This window comes from Podarcis tiliguerta, assembly GCF_965153285.1.
Source record: "Podarcis tiliguerta genome assembly, chromosome: 7".
NCBI classification, from domain to species: Eukaryota; Metazoa; Chordata; class Lepidosauria; order Squamata; family Lacertidae; genus Podarcis; species Podarcis tiliguerta.
The window spans coordinates 35829486-35851204 of NC_139540.1; the positions used below are offsets into that span (position 1 = coordinate 35829486).

Below are 21719 nucleotides of genomic sequence, written 5' to 3' on the forward strand. Positions count from 1 at the left end.
GTGGAATCCAATGTTATGAAAAAAACACTTTTGTTTGTGCAATGGGACTTCCCTTTCTTCTGTTTCCCCTTCATTGCTCCCCAAATCTGCTCTGGTGGATTGGGGGCCTGTCAGAGCACATTTTGAAGGCACAGAGGGGCTGCAGGTAAGAGAGGAAGAATATGTTCTGCTGTGTGAGCAAAAATCCATTCTGTTTATACACATTCTGTTTGACTAAACCCTATGCATTGCCACATGCCATCAAAACCACAAACCCTTGGCATGTTCAAGCACTGTTATTAAAATATTTTAGAAATCTTCCCTGACACTAAATTTTAGTGGTTCTCAAACTGTGGGCCAGATTTTCTGGTGCATGCATCCATGCAGCAGCCATTTTTTGTTGCAGTCAAAGCTACTATTACTAGGCATAATATTGAGGCAGCAAATACAGAAGCTCCTTTCCCTCTTTCTCTAGTTGACAGCTTTTTAGGAGGGAGCCCAAAAACAATCTGTTATAGTCCTTTCAACAATGCCAACGTTTAATCTGTGACTTGATGTACAGACGCTGAACACACAGCAGTGCGCTACATGCAATATTCTGTATGCTTACTTTGGTTGCTGGTAGATGCATGTCTTGTGTCTGCAAGTTTTAAAAAACTGAGAAACACTTCTTAATTTTTGTATATTACCTACTAGTTTAAAAGTGCCCTGAATTTGTGACAATTGTACTAGGGTTTCTTTGGACCAATTTGCACTAAACAAGAAACCATACTACTTCACTAGTACATGGAGGAAACAAACCATGATAGTTCAAATTTGTTCTTCTCATAAATCAGTTTTCTTGAGCAAAACATAATGCCAAGCCAGAGTCTGGTTTGTTTCTCCCCAGTGGAAGAACTATTAACTATAATTTACCATGAAGTATCAACGGTGCCCTTAAGGAAGAGCTAATGAATTAACTTTCTGAGGACTATGGCTCTGAAGTTCATGGCAATTGAGAGGAAACCAGATTTACGAACAAGGGAGAAATTACAACAGCAGCATATTGTAGCAAGGTACTCTCAAGTGACAGGTGGTAAGTGGTACAGTGGAACCTCGGTTTTCAAACATTTCGGCTGCCAAACTTTTCGAAAGCCAATTGCCAAAAAGCCAGAAGTGAATGCTTCCATTTACGAACGTGTCTCTGAAGTCAAGCAGCTTCCAAGGCACGTTTTTCCATTTCCCCCCCACTGAATTTGCTGACAGCCCTTTGATCCTCAGTTTTTGAAATTTTCGGAAAACCGAGGTTCCACTGTAGTAGGAAAAACCAATAGAGAATGTTACGGTAATCTAGACAAGATGAACAAGGTAGATAAGCACTTTAGTAAATAATAATAATAATGACAACAACAACAACAATTTTATTATTGGGCCAATCTCTACCAATAATTTTAGTTGCAGATGGGCTAAGTACTTCTAGTACAGCTAATTCTATGGAAAAGGAAAAGACTAAGGAAAAACTAGAGAGGATTCTGTGAAAACAGAAAGGAGGATGGCAGAAGGAAATAAAAATGATGACTTAAATTGTGAGAGGACATGATCTGTAGTGGAAAGTACAGTGGACCCTCTGGATACGAATGTAATTCGTTCCAGGGGTCTGTACGTACCCCGAAAAGTCTGCAAGCAGAGGTGCCGCTTCTGCGCATGGTGAAACCCAGAAGAATACACTTTGGGTTTGCAGTGTTTGCAACCCGAGTTACGTTACCTGAAGGTAATGTAACCCGAGGGTCCACTGCAATACAATATTTTCAAAAAACAGAAAGGAAAGGAGCAAGAGACCCTAAAACTTGCAGGCCATAGAGTGAGAACTGAAAGGAGAGATGTGGGATGAAGGCAAATGGAGGGGGGGGGTCATTAGTGCAGAATATAAAGTAAAAAATAGTGAAAACTGGAGTAGGAAGGAAGAAATCACACATGTGGCAGCAGGATCAGGCCAAAGACCCATCTAATTCAGCATCCAACCAAGCACTTACAGGAAGCCCATGAGTAGGACTTGAGCACAAGAGTGCTAACACAGTGATATGTAGAGGGGCAAGCAAGATAAAATTGCAAAAAACAAACAAACACCTAAGTAAAATGAATAAATGCACCAGGAAAAAATCCTCACCTATCACATGATCCAAGCACATTACTAAGGGATGATATAAATCTCATGTTCCTTGGCTAACATGAAAGACTTAAAACATTGAAGCTGGAGAAAATGTGGAACTATAGAAGAAATATTCATCAAGAAGTTTATGCCTTCCCAAAAAAGTTTTGGACCAAAGCAGAACCAATCTCAGGAGCATAAACCATTTCCACCATTAAGGTCAGATTCAACTTTATTTGTGTCCCAGAGAATTTCCCATTACAGTCGTACCTTGGTTCATGAACACCTTGCAAATTGAACGTTTTGGCTCCCGAACGCTGCAAACCCGGAAGTGAGTGTTCCGGTTTGCAAATGTTTTTTGGAACCCGAACGACTGGTGCAGCTTCCGATTGGCTGCAGGAGCTTCCTGCAGCCAATCAGAAGCTGCGCCTTGGTTTCTGAATGTTTTAGAAGTCGAACGAACTTCAGAACGGATTCCGTTCAACTTCCGAGGTACCACTGTACCTGTTATCCTCCTAACATCACAGGATAATGAATAAAATTGAAGTCTACCACTTGTTAGCAACATGAATTCTGGATGGACACCCTGGTGGACAATCATATGACATTGTCAATTTTATTCATTCAGAAGGTGTTAAACTGTATAACGAGACTAGAAAATGGGGTTGGATGCAGAATCTGGTGTGAATGTTTAGCAAGCATTTGGGGAAGGCAAAATGGGGCCATGGCTGAGTACAGGCATACACTGGGTTACAGACGCTTGAGGTTGCGTTTTTCGGGTTATGGACCCGCCAAAACCAGGAAGTACTAGAACAGGCTACTTCCGGGTTTCGCTAGTCGCGCACGCGCAGAAGTGCTAAATCGCGCTTTGCGCATGTGCAGAAGTACTGAATCACAACCCGCATGTGCGCAGACGCGCCGCTGCCGGTTGCAAACATGCATAGCGCACGGATCATGTTCGCAACCCAAGCGTCCACTGTACACAAAAACTACAGCTAGGTCATTTCTTTCCCAGCTTTACCTGAGCATTTTCACATGAGATTTGTTGATGCACAGTAGTTCATTTATTTGTACATTATTGCTGTTCACTGATAAAAGCAGAAGCATCTGCCTCCTGCCTTCATCAGATTAGTTTATATACAAAAAACTTGTTTAATGTAAGAAAAGGTGAAGATAAGAAAACCACATATTCTTTTTATCTAGCGGACCCCAACTTTTACTCAGAAGTAAACTCCACCAAGTAAACTCCACCCACTCTGTGGGTTAAACCACAGAGCCTAGGGCTTGCCGATCAGAAGGTCGGCAGTTCGAATCTCTGTGACGGGGTGAGCTCCCGTTGCTCGGTTCCTGCTCCTGCCAACCTAGCAGTTCGAAAGGACGTCAAAGTGCAAGTAGATGAATAGGTACCGCTCTGGCGGGAAGGTAAATGGCGTGTCCGTGCGCTGCTCTGGTTTGCCAGAAAGCAGCTTAGTCATGCTGGCCACATGACCAGCTGTATGCCGGCTCCCTTGGCCAGTAAAGCAAGATGAGCACCGCAACCCCAGAGTCGTCCGCGACTGGACCTAACCGTCAGGGGTCCTTTTACCTTTTACTCCTAGAGAGGAAGGTGCACTGGACTGCAGTTATTAAAGCTATGTAGAACTGAGGAATAAGGTGGAGAGATGGGGGTCAATTAACTCAGCTTTCAAGTGACTGAGTTAAACTTTATATGTCCCACTAGAGGGACAAAAAGTTCAAGTCTACCCCTCTGAAAGCCATCTTCTTGCCCAACATGGGGTTCCATGCCTCAAGGTTTCTGTAAGAAACTTACAGTCTGCCCTGGACCTGCAACAATTACATGGGTACATTACTCAGTTTAAGGGTGGGTGGGAAATAAGCTTCAGAAAAATCTAATGTTTAAATACAATTATATTTGGGCATCTAAGTAAGGTAAAATTATGAAAATTGTGAATGTGACCATTAGCTGTTCACTGGCTAGAGTCTGGTTCTGCACATCCATTTGTAACTGACACTCCTGATTTAGTATCTTTCTTCTGAAAGTAACTTCCGGTGTGAAACATGACTGCCATCATTATCTCCAGCAGATTCCCTGCTCCCCACCCCCCAGCCTCATTTATTATTCAAGCACCAGCATTTCTTCCATGACCTCTGGGAAAGTGAGCTAAAGGACCATCTCAAGTATATTTTAAAAGCATGTGTACTGAGAATGGAAAATAATTATTTCCAATTTTCCAAATCACTTTTATTTTTCTTGATTCATTTGTCAATTATTTTTCTCCCCTGTCCAAACACCCTTTGATAATTATATTATTACATTATAGCTGTGTGTCATTCACACGTAAGTGGGAGGACACCTGTATTTTATATTCAATTAACAAAATATTATGAATTGGTGATGCACATTCTTTTTCCAAAATCTCAAACATTTACCTAGAATGATGAAAATAACTAGCAGAAGAGAAGATGGAGAGAGACAAAACTTACTCCTTGGCATTCGTTAATGACTCATACCAGATCAGGATCCTGGAGATTTGATTAGATCCAGAGACATTATTTTGATCTCAAAGCTGTGTCTTTAACTTCCCACCTAAATCATACTCAGAAAGTAATCATGTAATATAAAATAAATTACACCAAATTACCTCTTCTACGTTGGAAGCAGTTTTGGCAGACGTCTCCATAAAGATAAGCCCATGCTCTCGTGCAAATGCTTCACCTTCTTCCTTTTTCACTTCTCTTCTAGACTCTAGATCACTAAGAAAACAAGACATCAGTTGTTTCCTGTGCAAGCACTAGCTATCTCACCTAGGCACGTATCTTTACTTAAAATTAGGTAAGTCCATTTGTCTAGGTATACCACAGACAACACTACATTTGATGAAGTCAAATATAGAACCTTAATCACCTTCTAAGTGACTAAAAAGAAATTTATTCACTATTACTGATTAAAAACCAATGCTGAGGAGAGAAAAATGGGAAGGAGGATGGCAGAGAAGACATGCAGTCACTCCAAAAGCATCACGACAAAGAACTATCAATGTTGATTTCTAACAAGAGAGGCATCTCCTAAAAAATACACCGACAGCATAATATGGAAAAATGACTCCCGGCAGCTTTTCAGACAGGATCCCAGCTGCCATTTTCATGAACCTCATTAGCCAGATTGTGGGAAACAGGACATTCCTGTCTACATTTCTCAGCTTATGCATCCTTATGCTACTTTGTGGTATAGCTTTCTAACAGCAGCTTCTATCTAATTTCATAACCAGAAAATATAAATTTTGAATGGATATTAATACAGTAACATTTCATTTACATACAAATGCCTGCTGGTCACTCTTACTCAGTCCTTCCTCCAAAATTTCCAAAATCTCTTTTCATAAGTTATATGGGACATGTATTATTAGCAGCCCAAGATCAGTTCTGAATAACTGCAAGTTCCTATGTGGCTACATTGATGTTTGTCAAAACCTCACCCCAGACAGTTGGTCTTGCGCACCACTCTTTGTAAGGTGGTGTTTAGAGCAAGCAGCCCCTCTCTTGCAGGCCTTGACACTGTTGGAACCTAACACAAGATGCAATGTTTCTTCACTCAACACTTATTTAAGTTATGGAATTAGCCAATGTAAGATGTAGTGCTGGCCACTAGCCTAAATGTTTTTTCTCGGTTTAGAATCAGGGGGCAACCTCCCCTATAAGGAATGGTTACAACAGACACGTTAATGATTATTCGTATTTTAAAGCTTTGACACACACTTAGCTAGGAGTTCCTTTGAATTCAGTGAGTAGGATTGTGGGAGGGGAGTTGTTGGTTTCTATTCTTTTTCTTGTTTTTATTATGTATTTTGGGTTCTCATTTTGTATTTTTATGTTGTGAACTGCCCTGTGATCTTTGGATAAAGGGTGGTAGACGACTACTACTACTACTACTACTAATAATAACAATGGCAGCCCAATAACAGTTCTGAACAACAGGAAGTTCCTATGTAACTACAGTGATGCATGTAAAAACCTCACCAAACAGATTGGTCTATTGTGTAGAAGTGGAGTGAGTCTGCACATCGGATGTGGACTTCCAGGCCCCTCTATCAAGCTACACCTCTCACTGGTGCTACACCTGCACTACTGTGTAGAACAGAATAAGTAATCCCTAGAGCCATTGCATATCAATTAATAAATAACAGTACCTTTTAAAAAGTGGCCCTTCAGGCCTCTCTATCAGGCCTTGGTACTTGCCCCAGGCCACACTTCTTTCTGGCTATTTGCCTCGGGTGCTTGTGCCTTGTCACTGAACTGCGTGCAGAAACTCTGGCTTTTGCATGACTATGGTGTAGCCTACTGTACAAATATAAAAGTCAAACCAGTTGCTCTGCCTAAACTTGCCCCACCCACTACTGGCATCTGGCTTATGCAAGGCCACCCATAAGGGAGTACAGGCCTTGGGCTTAAAAAGATTCCTCAGTCTTGGTATAGAAAGCCACCTAGCAGCACCTAGTAAGCTATTTTTTTTGGGGGGGGGCGGGGGACTACACCGCTTGCAAAATGCAAGAAATACAACTACGATCACCATCAATGAAATTTTATCTTCATTTTAGGTAAAGTTTTGTTCTCCTTGAACTTGGAAAATCTGCTTTCTCCAATACATTGTTGCCAACATAAGAGTTCTTGGTAGCATAATGACAATCTTTAAATCATTCGGTCCAAACTATGTGTGAACTACTAGTGCTAGACAGAATCTGAAAAAGCTCAGCATGTTAATAATACAGCATTGATTGAACAACTGAATGTTGTACTTCTGTGAGTACAACACATTTTTCCAGACAACAAAGATTATCTGTTCATCAATGATGATAATACTATGAAGTAGGACATTTAAAAAACATCCAGAGGATTATATTAAGAATTGCAGTAAGCCGACCAAAGATATTCAACAAGCCTCCAACTGGAGTTAAGAGTTCCACCGTGGTAACCTTGAGATCAACTGCAAAGGAGTCTAGATTGAAAAAGAACTAGCACATTGTAGGACAGCTCAGACATGAAGCTAGCTAAAGGTTAAAGGGAATCCAAACATTTCAGTCTTTTAATCCAAGAATAGCTAATGTGAAGCCCTATAGATGTTGTGGATTACAACTTCCACCATCCTGAGCATAGGCCATGCTGGCTGAGGCTGATGTATGCCAAAACATCTAGAAACACTGTGTTGGGTACCCCTGTTTTAATTGGCATTCAAATCTAGAATTGGATATATTACTAAAAAAAAAAAAATTCAAAAATGTCAGGGGTTGTTTTTTGTTTTGTTTTTTGGCAACTCAGCTGACTCAAACCAGGATCATAAAATGTTAAAATTATTATTATTATTTTTTAAAAAGGTCATGTACTCAATATGCTACTTGTTATGGAGCAGGTTTTTAATTAACTGTTAATCCACACCATTTCAAAAGGCTTTTAAATATATAGATACCTTTTATTTCCAATGAGCATAATGACCATGTTAGAATTGGAATGCTGACGGGCATCTTCTAACCATGTTGTCAAATGGTTGAAAGTGTCCCTCCTAAAATGAGACCAAAACGCAAGTGAGGAACAACGCACAAACAAATAATGAACAAAGCAAAAGTTTAAAAATATATATAAACAGGAAATTTAATGACTTTACCAGTTGTTAACCTAGGACTTATACACTGGACAACTGATGTGCAGTGGAAGTCACTTAAGTTCCCTTCTGCTTCCACCACTAGTTGAAAACCAGTTTTAGACATTGAAATCTGTTAATGATTAAAAAAAACATACAGAAAAAAGCTAGTTACAAAGTCTAAAAGATTCTGAAAGATTCTCACCTTGTAATGTCATACACTAGTAAGGCCCCTGCTGCCCCTCTGTAGTATGACCTTGTGATAGAACGGAAGGACTCCTGCCCAGCCTGTAGAAATACAAGATTCATAGTTCATTTTGTCTCCTGTGTTTCCTTGTGAAGAAAGTAAGAGTCTTGCATACTTACACTAAGAAGTTTATTGTGTAAGGGATTGGGGGAAAGGACAAAACCTCACTAATTCTGGAAAAGAGGAGCCACGAATTAAAAAGTCTACAGCACAGAACCATTGGGGAGGGGACTCAAGAACAAGACCTCTAAACCTTTTTTGGCAATCCCTGACAACCCAATTTACTGAATGGCTTCACAATACATGAATCATTATTAGAGTACAGAATGGACTCCTAGCAACTAAGCTCTGAAGACAAATTTGAAAGGAAGCAAATAACCCACTGCTTCACATTTGAATTCAATAACTCCCTCCCTGGGGCAGCTGTTGACACTAGAATAAATAAAGCCCATTGTAAATAAATGATGAATGACATCTTTACGCCCACCATCTGCTGGTGTAAAGGTTGTAGGAAGGCCAAGGATGCAGATTTTATCCGTTATATCATAAACTGCAGCCAGCTTTCAACAGTCTTCAGATGGAATTCTTTCCACTAGCATTTTATTATAAAAAACAGATAATGGTTTTGAATTTGATTTTATATAATTCTATTGTACATTTAATCAATTTCCTGTGCTTCTGACAGAGTGCTTGTCAAAAGCATGCAAGAAGGTGCCTTGATTGCCACAAATGAAAAACATCAGATATCATTCTAACAGAACATCCTAAGTTTAAAATTTTATGTTAGATTTTCAAAAGGGATTGGTCATAGAGCTACCCTGATGTCATCCTATAGCCCTCCTTTCTGCTTCAAAACATATGTATGGGTCACATATTTAACCTTTTTTAAAAAAGCCTTGGTCACTATGAACTGGACATAGTAATCCCAAACACTGAATAGCTATATTCTATCACTAAATTATTTAGTTATTAACAGCCATAGAAAAGAAAAGTTCACCCTGCCACAGATGTTAGGCAAAAGCTAACGCTTGCAATACTTGTAAGATTTCACCTCCCACTTTTTCTCCAGGAACTACAATGTTTACCCATTAACACTAAGGTGATTAGTACATATAGTACATATATTCAACCAAGTTGTTGCACTAGTGGAAGTCAGAAGGACCTCCTCCTTCTTCTACCTCCTCCCCAAACTAGGAGAACTCCAAGAACAGCACATGGGAGAGAAGGGGGGAAGATTTTACGACCAGTGCAAGCATTTTTGCTTGCCAGACAGAACAATCGCCTTCACATGGTGTTGCATTCCACCCATAGTCTTTTGTGATGGCAAAAAAGGAAACGAAACTTATCTCACATAAAGATAACTATGTCTTTAAATTTGCCAGCATAAATAAAAAATATTTATAAACTGTTAACAGCATCTATGAAGAATTTGTGTTTAAAAAATTAAAGATAAAGTATTAAAAACTATTCACTATGTAGCAGATGTAGCATAATTCCATACAATGTTTAGGGAGTTTATTTCTAGAGTATTCAAGACTTTGAAAGCACCAAGAGTTTCACCAGATCTTCACCAAGTGTGACCTAGCAGCTGACCACATCCAGGCAGTCAGCAAACATCTGAGATTTATGGAGCCCCTGTATTAAGCCTATATGCATGCCGAATATACACAGAGGTAAAACTGCCAACCCTGCCAGCCCTAAATGACTTGGATCCAGAATACCTCAAGGATCGCTTGAGTCCTTATATCCCACTTCAACCATCCTGAGGAGCACTGTTAGTTGTCTTGCATACCTTCACTTCTGGCTTCTAACAGAAGTTGGGCATTTGGTGTTGCCATTTCCATGCTGTGGAATACCCTTGCAACACAGATTCTGCAGGCAACCTCACTACTAATTTTTAGGAATCTCTTGAAGATCTTTTTATGCCAACTTTATGCCAACTTATTTATTTATAAGAAGTCAGTCATTTATTTATTTATAAGAAGTCAGTCATTTTTATGACATTTTGTATTTTATGTTCTATAGTATGTGTATACACTGTTGTACACTTCTGTGATATTTTATGTACGTGGGTGGTATAACTGTTTTTATAAATAAATTTAGACTACAGCTGAGAGCAGGTTAGGATGTCTGCTAACTGGATCCCTGCACAAGAACACTCCTGCAGGGTGGCGATGCACCTAAACATGCGCCTAGGGCTTGCTGATCGGAAGGTCAGCAGTTTGAATCCCTGCAATGGGGTGAGCTCCCATTGTTTGGTCCCAGCTCCTGCTAACCTAGCAGTTCGAAAGGATGCAGCGCAAGTAGATAAATAGGTACCACTCCGGCAGGAAGGTAAACAGCGTTTCCCTGTGCTGCTCTGGTTTCGCCAGAAGCGGCTTAGTCATGCTGGCCACATGACCTGGAAAAACTGTCTGCGGACAAACGTCAGCTACCTCGGCCAGTAAAGCAAGATGAGCGCCGCAACCCCAGTCATTCGCGACTGGACTTAACTGTCAGGGGTCCTTTACCTTTGCCTTTACCCCTCAAATTATATCAAGCTGATTCATACATATGCTTACTGGGTTTAGAGCTTGAAGTGTATCTAAAGAGAAGAAAAATTGAAGCTCTCCTCACTGGTCCTTTATCCCAGAATATGTAAACAATAGTTAAGATTGCTTTTTCACAGACAGGTTAGCAGAAATCTTCTAAATAGCTCAAGGGAGTTAGAACAAACCCTATATCCATATACAGAGAGATTGTTGATCCAGGATAAACAGGAATCAATAATGCTTGCAGCAGCTACTATTATTTTGGATCATGGAACACGAACACACACACTCACACACGATCTAGAGTTTGCCTTTTTGGGAGATCACACCATTTTTTCAGTTTACACCATTTTTGAGTGTTTCTTTTTGTTTTCGTTTTACAACAGTTGACTGGTGCTTTTTTCAGAGTTTCAGTTCCTCGCTCCTGTTCTTTGAACCACAGTTTTAAAGAAAATTTGCACAGAAAATTTTCCTACACTTACCGTATCCCATATCTGAAGTTTTATCTGTTTCCCATCAATGGTTATCATTCGAGCACCAAATTCTACACCTGAATAATAAAATAAAATGTTGTAACAGAGCTCCAACACAGCAATGAAATACTAGCCAGTATCCTAAATGAAATCAGGATTTACTTCAACCTTTTTCATAGCAGGAAGCAACATTGTTTTTCATGCTTTCAGTTGGCTTTCCCCCTATAGCACATACTGAAGAGTTAACAGACTTTTATACAGTTTTGTATTGTGTCATAGTTTTATACACTCATTTCTAGATTAACAGATGCAAAAAAAAAAAAAGAAAAAGTATTTCAACAGAGGTAGAAAAAATAAGAACAATCTAAAAACCTACAAAGGAAGCATTTAGCATAGCCAGTGTGGTGCAATAGTTAGAATTTTGGACTAGAACCTGAAAGACCAGGGTTCAAATCCCCACTCAGCCATGAAGATTACTGGGTGACCTCAGGCCAGTTACAGTCTCACAGCCTAACCTGACTTACAAGGATTCTGTGAAGATATAAGGGGGAGGGGCAGAGAACCATGTATGCCACCTTGAGTTCTCCAGAGAAAAGGTGGGATATAAACTGCAATAACAATAAAGGAAGAAAATGCTTTTTTAAAATTATGACACTGCAATGTAGTTTGAAAATATTCAGAGGCAGTCACAAGCAGCTGCAGAATGTGAGAAAGTTTCAAATCTCACTGAGTCAGACTCAAATTAAACTACTTAAATCCCTTCAAAGAAACCATCATTTAGGCTTAGAAGAGAGTTACAACGTAGACTTAACAAAATCTTAAAATGATATTTCATATTCAGATAAGAGTATTTTAGAAATTGACAATTCTGACATTGTTAAGCTGAAACCATTTTGTATGGAAAACACACTCTTTACAAATTCAGCCACAGTAACTTTTATCAGCAGATAGTTGGATGTCATTTTGTCCAATATGAACCTGAATTATTTATTATCAGACTAAGCACCACTGACCCATGCCACGATAACCTTGTAAATATATGATTATTAGTTGAAATTCTAGGCCAGGGGTAGTCAATCTTTTTAAACCTACCACCCACTAATTAATACCATTAATACTTCTTAATGGTAAAATTTCCTTACCGCCCACCAGGGCTCGATGGAAGGAGGATTCAGCTTGCGCCATAGAACCCCCCCTACCGCCCACCTGGAATCCTGAAACGCCCACTAGAGGGTGGAAGGGACCAGGTTGACAACCCCTGCTCTAGACATTCCATTTCAGAACTTGATGCATGCAGTTGCCAAGGACCTTTACCTGCATAAAAGAACTTACCTATAGTAAGGTCGTGCACTGGCTGAAACCTTTTGTCTGTGAACTGCAACAATAAACATGATTTTCCAACACCTGGAAGGGAAAAAAAATCAATTTCAAGAATTTCCAAATATAAAGTACTACAAAAAGTGAGAATATTTCAAAATTTCAGACTTCTTTACACACATTTACAAATTACTGATAAAACTACTCCTTGGTGTTAGCATAACATTTCAGAGGCCACCAAAAGAAACACAAAGGATAACAGTGAAGTCCCTTGGAGCTTGTCATGCTCCTCCGTAGCAACCAAATTACTAAATCTCACTCCTCCTCCAAAATCATATTATGTATATTTACTATTCAGAAACTTAAGACTCTCACTTAGTAGCTATTTCAGATAGCCTCTATAGTTACTCTGCTGCTCTTTTAAAATATACATACTTTGTTAATGTGACTATGCAATTACAATATATACATATATGTAATGTGTACAGTGGTACCTCGGGTTACATACGCTTCAGGTTACAGACTCCGCTAACCCAGAAATAGTGCTTCAGGTTAAGAACTTTGCTTCATGATGAGAACAGAAATTGTGCAGCAGCAGCACAGCGGCAGCAGGAGGCCCCATTAACTAAAGTGGTGCTTCAGGTTGAGAATAGTTTCAGGTTAAGAACGGACCTCCGGAACGAATTAAGTACTTAACCTGAGGTACCACTGTATAAACATTTTAAACCTCTTAGAAAACAACTCTATTTTCATAAAACACTTTTCTATTCTGTTAAATCAAGCACTGTATACTTGAAAAGGAAATAACCATTATTTAAAAGTACTTCAATATTGCTTAAAAGTTACATTTGTTTTTTATTGTTTTTGCTCCACTTCCCTCTATCCCGAGTCCTCTTTTTTTATTGCACGACTATAATTCATGGCTGACATGAATTTGGTTCCTACTCCAAATAGGCATTTCCAATATTTTTTCCTAAATTTCCGTTTGCAATTCTCTTTCCCATTTCATCATATGATTAAGTTTTGTCTCTGAATGTTTGAGCATTAACACTTGACATAAAGCTGAAAACCATTTAACTGTGCCATTCCTTGTTAACCTTTCAAATTGTTTTACGGTTCTCGCTTCCTGTTTTTGTCTCAGTCCACTTAGAATACTTTTTATTTGTATGTATTTAAAGGTGGTGCTATCATTTGTTCCCTCATCTGTTCCCAAGTTCTTATTTTCTCTAATTTTTTTAGTTATATAGGTGACCTTAAAATTTGGCATGAGAGAAGCATAAGTGGACCACTCATCTTCTATTATGTGTAATATTAGTGAAGTACAAGGTACACTCTTTCATCATTCACTGCACTACCCGTGTCAAAATACCTGCTTCATGTTACTATTCTAAATAAGAAATTACAAATCCTCTCTTCTTACAGGCTTTTCTTCCTTATATTTTATTTATTCTCAATTCCTTTCTAGCCAGAAAAACTTAAGATATAATTTCTTGCCACTCTTGATAGTTTTAAATGTAAGTAAAACAGGTATTTTACATCAGAATATGATGCAAGGTAGGACACTTGTTTTCACAAGACTTTTGTGGTTTTACCTCTTGCAACATTTTATTATTATTATATATGGCTGTCAGGGAACTGCCATCAGTGCTGGAGGGAGAGAGGAAAATCCAGAGGGATTCCAGAGAGCGTCCCGGGATTGGGAGAGGCAGCGCATCTTCTGGGGAAGAGAATCAGCGTAGCACCAGTGGAGAAGGGGGGCAGATGGGGGAAGCGGCGAGGCGGTCCCATAACTCCTTGCCCGGGACCAGCGGGGAGAGTAGAGGTCCTCCGCTGCCTACGCCCTCCTTGCGCAGAAGGCTTTCGCGCAGAGAGAGTAGGAGAAGACTAGGCGTCAAAGAGCTTCTTTGCTGGAAGAAGTTTAAGAAACGCCCACTGACAGATTCTGCCAGCGATTGAGACAGCCACGGGTGAGTGGCTGTCCGGACAGAAAAGGTTCACTCAGGCAACCCAGCCAGGTGTTTGCACCGGCTTACGCACGAGCAACCCCTAGAACCATTACAATGGCCTTCATCCAAAGATCTCAGGGTGGTTCACAAGATAAATAGCACATAGCTCAGGTGCTGCTGAGAGAACTTCAAACCAGGACTGTGATTCAAATAGCCCTCAGTAGAAGTGAAAGAAGTGCTTTCTCAGTCCAAGACAGGTAAACCTAAGCAATGACAAATCTAAGAAACTATGATATGTAGGAATCATGAATGCCCAAGCTCTAGCATAGAAACAGGCAGTTTGTGCTTAACAATCAAATTTCCAGCTAAAATGTATTTAATTCCTGCAAGGACCTACCACATGCCACTTTCACAAGGAAACTTTTGGACTTCATATATTTGTACATGAAAGGGTTGGTTTGCATGTGCATGTGAATCATCTGTCAACAATAACATAAAATGGCAACTTGCATGAGTTAAACCTCAAAGATAAAAAAAACCCAGATGTAGAACTTTCCTATCAAGAATTCAGACATTCTCAGTTTTAAGATCAAGTGGTATGAAGCCAATATGCATGCACAGCCCAATCCTATGTTATACATATGGTTTTATACATAAGCCTTAATTAAGAATTCCATGACCTGCATATAACCAGCTTAACCACCTTACACAATTCATCCAAAAGCCACTGAAACATGTTACCTGCTTCAATGGATCTCCTGCAATGTAGGCTAGTAAACACTCCAAGTTATTAAAGGAGGGGGGAAAGTTGACTTTGGTGCAGTTTGGAATTGTACTTGAGGCATGGTTAAATATGGAATTTTCCAGCTTGATGGAAGAGGAGGGTACCAGAGACATGACAGACCCTCTTAAAATTCCTCTAAGGAGCACTGCTGTGAGAAAATTGACTTGAGCAGCAGTCAATCTATTCCCAGAACTGAGGCAGGGTGTGACTTCTCAAAGGGAGATGCATGTGGTAATTATCACAGCTCTTTGCTCTTGGAAGACTGGGAGGATATCTCCATTGATAGGATGATTATGTTGATCTTCTGAATCTGAGTAAAATTGTAGGCTGGTTAAGGATTGAATAACAATTCGATTGACACACAATTTCTGAAGTCATTTCTATATTCTATTCTGCAGCTCCACCTTGCACCCATTTTGACAGTCACTCCCCCATGTCCATGGTAACTTCCTGCATGTTCTGCTTCCCACACAATACTAACCACCCTTTTCACCTTTTGTTCAGTTACAAAGTTATCACACTCTCCTATTATTCAGACTCTTTCATGCCCCTGCTTTCATCTTCAACCCTATTCCCATGCCTCCTACTCCCTCCTTTGTTGTAACTCCCCTTGCACTCCCATTTTCACCTTCACTACTTTTTCTTCCACCCTTCTTACTGTTCTCAACTCTCCCTTGCATACAGATCTCTGGAGTCCCCTCTGCAAACATACTCCATAGCATGGGTAGGCAAACTAAGGACCAGGGGCTGGATCCAGCCCAATCGCCTTCTAAATCCGGCCTGTGGACGGTCGGTCCGGGAATCAGAGTGTTTTTACATGGGTAGAATGTGTCCTTTTATTTAAAATGCATCTCTGGGTTATTTGTGGGGCATAGGAATTCATTCATATATTTTTTCCAAAATATAGTCCGGCCCACCTTAAGGTCTGAGGGACAGTGGAGTGGCCCCCTGCTGAAAAAGTTTACTGACCCCTGCCCCATACTAATATATGTTGCTGTATCTTTAAGATAAATAGAGTCTTAAGAGCAAGGTTGTCAGTTAGCTTATTCAGCTAGAGAATGTTAAGTTCAGTCGATGGCTGTTGTACATATCGGGATATTTGCTTGTTAATAAAATATCTGATCTAAATTACTACAGTGAATCTAGAATTTAATGCTGAAGACAACACATGGTACTAGGAGTAAAATATACTATAGGAAGGTACTATGGAATATTTAAAGACTCTACATTCTTTCTCTCTCTTCCACGAGGCAGCTGAGGAATGGAAGAAGTTTAAAACAACACCCCCCCCCCTTTCAGTATTTCTCCTTTCTTGCAGTACTCAAGGAGAGGCAGAAGTCTGAGTAAAGTGAGGGTGGACAATGAGAGGAAAACCATGGTTTTAAACAACAGTAGAGGTTTGAGTAGATAAAAGATGGAGGGACTGACGTCCATTTTTCTTTAGGTGGAAAGAAATTTGGCAAATAATCGGCTTGGCATTTCAACATTTGCCTGGCAACTACTGGCAGCAATATATATATGCACGCATGTAAGTAAGCAGGCTGCTAGGGGAGAGGCAGAATACATCACTTCTGTGCATTCAGCAAAGAAACCCTCCACACCAAGCACTGAAATGTACTTGTTGCTCTAGCCTTTACCTGCCAGCCACCAGTCAGCTTGTAAAAAATTTCTGCAGACTAGTAATTCTTGTGGATACAATTTAGAATTGTGAAATTGAAGAAATTATTAAACTGTAGTAACAACAACAACAACAACAACAACTTACAGTGGTGCCTCGCAAGACGAAATTAATCCGTTCCACGAGTCTCTTCGTCTAGCGGTTTTTTCGTCTTGCGAAGCAACCCTATTAGCGGATTAGCGCTATTAGCGGTTTAGCGGCTATTAAAGGCTTAAGGGATTAGCGGATTAGCTGCTAAAAGGCTATTAGCAGCTTAGCGCCTTAGAAAAAGGGGGTGGGGAGCGAAAAAACCCCTCAAGAATCGCAAGACATTTTCGTCTTGCGAAGCAAGCCCATAGAGAAATTCGTCCTGCGAAGCACCTCTGAAAACGGAAAACCCTTTCGTCTAGCGGGTTTTCTGTCTTGCGAGGCATTCGTCTTGCGGGGCACCACTGTATTATAACAACAACAGTCTACCAATACACACATAAAATGTAAAACTATTTTTTGATGTGGGAAAACCTCTTTTGACCAGTGGCTAAGCTTCATGCTCTGGCACCGGGGGGGGGGGATGGAGAGCAGGCAGGGGCAGGGCTGGTGCACGTCCAGGGGGAGTGGCGCGCTGGGGAGTGGCACTCCCTGAGGGAGTGGGGGGAAAGCCACTATGGCACCCCACCGGGATCGCGCTGCTGGAGGCGGTGTGCTCCCCCTGCACTCCTCTTCCTCTGCCACTGCTTCCGAGTACTTTATTTTACCTTGATGTAATTTCAAAAAGGAATACAAGGGAATAAACAGAAAAGCCACAATCACAATTGCTTAAGAGCATTTCATTGTTGACCAATACATTGATTATGACTAAGCACCTACTTAAAAACAAAACAAAATAAAAGTGCAGGACTTTGCAGCACAGTATCCGTATCTCCTCAACACTCACCAATCTGAACTGGTGCCATATTTTGTTTTTACTGCAAAGGCTCAAGAACAAGTAAATGTGAACAAATTATGCCTGAGCATTAAACAGCACTTCTGCAATCTTGCACAAATGTCCAAAAATCTCTATTCAAAGGCAGCTTTCAGTCTACTTTCACTCAAAGCATCTACAGCTTCTGTCAAATACAAACAGCTAAGTTTACTTCACTCCTTTCCCTAGGGTTCAGACTGACCAAGAGAAAGATAAATGCAAGGAGATAAGAACTCCTTCCAAAAAGCAACACAAAGAACAGGGGTAGCTAACTTTTGTTGATGGACTATTATTTCCATAAGTCCTGACCATTGGTCATGCTGGCTGGAACTGATGGGAGTTTGGAGTCCAACAACATGTGGAGGGCAACAGGTTGTCCACTATTATCATAGAGCAAAGATAAAGTAATGAAAAGTTAAAACACTGTGAATCTTGAAAAAAGCACGAAATTTCCTGCACGAAAAGCAGGAAATTTAATCAGCATTGAATCAAATATGGCTAAAAGTTTTTTGCTTTAAATGGCAAAGCAATGCAAATCAACACTGGCCTGCAAATTAAGAGATGTGGGCCACTATCTGGACCTGGGGTGATTCTAGTTGCTAATTACTAGAAAGCTCCAATGTAGGAGAATCCACAACCTCTCTTGGGAGTTTGTTACACTGTCAAATAGTTTTATTATCAGACAGTTCTTCCTGATGCTTAGTTAGAATCTCCTTTCTTGTAACTTGAATCCATTGATACAGGTCCTACCCTCCGGAGCAGAACAAACTTGCTTCATCTTCCATGTGACAGCCCTTAAGATATTTGAGGAGGCTATCATATCTCCTTTCAGTCTCTTTCCCAGGCTAAACATACCCAACTCCCGCAACCGTTTCGCATAAAGCTTGGTTTCGAGACCCTTGATCATCTTGGGCATCCTCCTCTGCACACATTCCAGCTTGTCAATATCCTTCTTAAATTGTGACACCCAGAACTCGACACAGTATTCCAGGTGTGGTCTGATAAAGGCATAATAGAGTGGGACTATTAGTTCCCTTGACCTGGACACTATAATTCTGCGGCTTTTTTTGCTGCTGCATCACACTGTTGACTCATGTTAAGCTTGTGGTCCGCTAAGACCCCCAAATCCTTTTCATATGTACTGCTAATAAGCCAGGTGTCCCTCATCTTATATTTGTGCATCTGGTTCTTCCTGCCTAAGCACAGGTCCCTAGTTAAATTCATTTTGCTAGTTTGGGCCCAGTTCTCCAATCTGTTAAGGTCATTTTGAATCCCAGTTCTTTCTTCTGAAGCATTAGCTACCCCTCCAAGTTTAGTGTCATCTGCAAATTTGATGAGCATCTCCTCAATTCTTTCATCCAAGTTGTTTATAAAGACATTGAACAACAGTGGGCATGGGACAGAGTGCTGCAGCACCCTTAGTGAGCACACTTTGGGTTCAGTCAACCAGCTATAAATCCACCTAACAGATACCACATTCAGCCCACATTTTACCAGGTTTTCTGCAAGAATATCATGGGGGACTTTGTCAAAAACCTTGCTGAAATCAAGACACACCATACCCACAGCATTTCCCTTATCCACAAGCTTGTAACTCTTATAAAAAAAAAAGAAATGAGATTTGCCTGGCATGACTTATTTTTGAGAAGGCCATACTGGGACTTAATAATCACAGCATCCTTTTTTAAGTGCTCACAGATTGACTGTTTAATTATCTTTTCTAGGACCTTTCCTGGTATCAATGTAAGCTCACCTAGGTCTTCTTTTCTCCCCTTTTTGAATATGGGGACAACATTTGCTCGTTTCCAGTCTGCAGAGACCTCACCTGTTCTCCAATAATTCTCAGATTATAGAAAGAGCTCTGAAAATACATTGACTACAGCACTCAACATGCCTAGCTAAAATAATTTTTAATTTACTGTAGAATCTCCTGGATTCTGCTTGCAATGTTGAAATCAAATACTGAATATATGACGAGATTGATTACATAGCTCAATCCTACACATGCTTACCTGGAAGCAAGCTAGACTGAATTTAATGCAGCCTTGTAAACAAGCCACATGTTTACTAGCCTGCCAATCAACACATCCCTATGTTGTTCATTTGTGAAATATAAACTGCCTGAAAATGAGAGGGCATATTTCAAATTTATAAAAGTTTCCCTGCCTGGTCACCAAATGACTATTTCATCTCACCATAGGCAACCAAACAAAGACTGTTTAGAAATGTGGCTTAATAGAACCTCTTTCCTAGTAACCATACATACAAGTTCTATGCTTTAAGTAATGAAAGTTGGCCAATCTTGGTTTGTTTTAAAATGAAATATCACAAGACCTAAAGAATCAATAGAAGTGCAAATGCAGTCTGATCGAGTAAGTTCCAGTATGAACAGAAGTGTGCCTAGGAGTATATTACTTTGCTGAGTACTTCCAGACTGCATATTACAGCAATCAGAAATTGAATCAGTGGTACCTACCTCAAATGAACTTTTATAGAATCAGACTGTAAATATGTTTGCGCCACAGTCTTTTAAAATTTTTTTAAAATGCATTTTAAAAGAGGAAAAAGTGATTGAAATATAACCTATTATGTATTCTAGAGCTGAGGAATATTGAGTAAATAAGCTAAAATCTCAATGAGGATAGACAGAAGAAGTAAATGAAATACAGATACCTTTGTATTTTAGGGTTTCCCCCCTAAAGATAAGAGGAAGAGGAAAGGGAATAAGCATTCAAGAGAAAGCTACTAACTTTATAATACAGTGGTACCTCGGGTTAAGAACTTAATTCATTCCGGAGGTCCGTTCTTAACCTGAAACTGTTCTTAACCTGAAGCATGACTTTAGCTAATGGGGCCTCCTGCTGCCACCGCGCCGCTGCGTGATTTCTGTTCTCAGCCCGAAGCAAAGTTCTTAACCCAAGGTACTATTTCTGGGTTAGAGGAGTCTGTAACCTGAAGCATCTGTAACCTGAAGCGTCTGTAATCCGAGGTACCACTGTAAAGGAATATGTTTGTCCAATCATATACTTGTCAAGAAACTTTCAGCATCACTCCTCACATTATATGGTGGCTAACATGTACTTTCAGCTACATATACTTATGGCAGAAGCTTCAGCCAATTCTAGTTCCTTATGTACCTGTTTGATACATGCAAGGAGAAAATGTTGATATACCTCTTTGTGAATGTTTTGCACATATGTGTATTATATAACGTATTGAATTGGTCCTTCAGAGAAAGGATTTCTAGCCTTTGGATAAGTTTGACAGAAATCTCTCTCACACACATTCACACTTTTCCCAACTCAACTATTTTCATAAATAAATAGCTAAAATGAAAAAATAAACACTGCAATCTAAAAAGGTTGTTTTCAAATAGTGGCTGATAGGCATGAAAGTGTATTAGATTATTCAACACCATGTGTGACGTTTAAGCTTAATTCACTTGGGGAAACAAGAACCCCAAGTATTTATTCTAACATGGCTGTTGCATAGCACTTTCTAGTATTCAAACTACATCACATGCATTGTCTAGTTGTGATCCTTCAATTGCAAAGGAAATCAGTATCATTCTATCCTGTGCTGCTGATGGGGGGAATGGAGCAAAGAGTAGCTTGTCTAAGGCCACCTACTGAATTTATGCAGAGATGATATGCATACAAGATCCTTTTTTATTGGTAGCTCAGTCTCTTAGGTCACTATACTGCATCTATCATGCTAAATTCCATCATGTTCAAGTCAGAGAAATGGCACTAAAGGGCCTCTCCATAAGGCTCAGCTGCAACACCACCAACTTTTGGCTCCTCCTCTCCTTGAACTCTTCCTTCCAGCTGGCCATTACAAGAATTCTGTCACTTAAGTCCCCAGTTCGATCCCTTCTTTTCTGCCGGTTTCCCCCCTTTTCTGTCTTGTCTTTTACATTCTATACCGGAGGGGTGGAGAAGGTTTATTACTGTCACTTTATAAGCTTTTTCGGCTAAGGAGTGGCAGCAAGTACTTTAAACACACGTCCAGAAACAGAACCACGACCAATGAACGGTGGAAGCCACTTTTATCTGGAAGATTTT

General features: G+C 40.1%; 1 protein-coding gene across 1 annotated transcript in view; it reads right to left on the reverse strand.

The window, feature by feature from the left end:
- The window catches only part of RAB2A (RAB2A, member RAS oncogene family), a 32561-nt gene that overhangs the window by 8109 nt on the left and 2733 nt on the right, over positions 1–21719 (reverse strand). Inside the window, exons 2-6 of the mRNA XM_083451432.1 lie at positions 12323–12394; positions 11000–11067; positions 7945–8027; positions 7569–7661; positions 4750–4861 (exon numbers count right to left, since the gene is read on the reverse strand). Coding sequence (XP_083307558.1) covers positions 4750–4861; positions 7569–7661; positions 7945–8027; positions 11000–11067; positions 12323–12394 — 428 coding nt within the window. The remainder of the gene's footprint in view (positions 1–4749; positions 4862–7568; positions 7662–7944; positions 8028–10999; positions 11068–12322; positions 12395–21719) is intronic.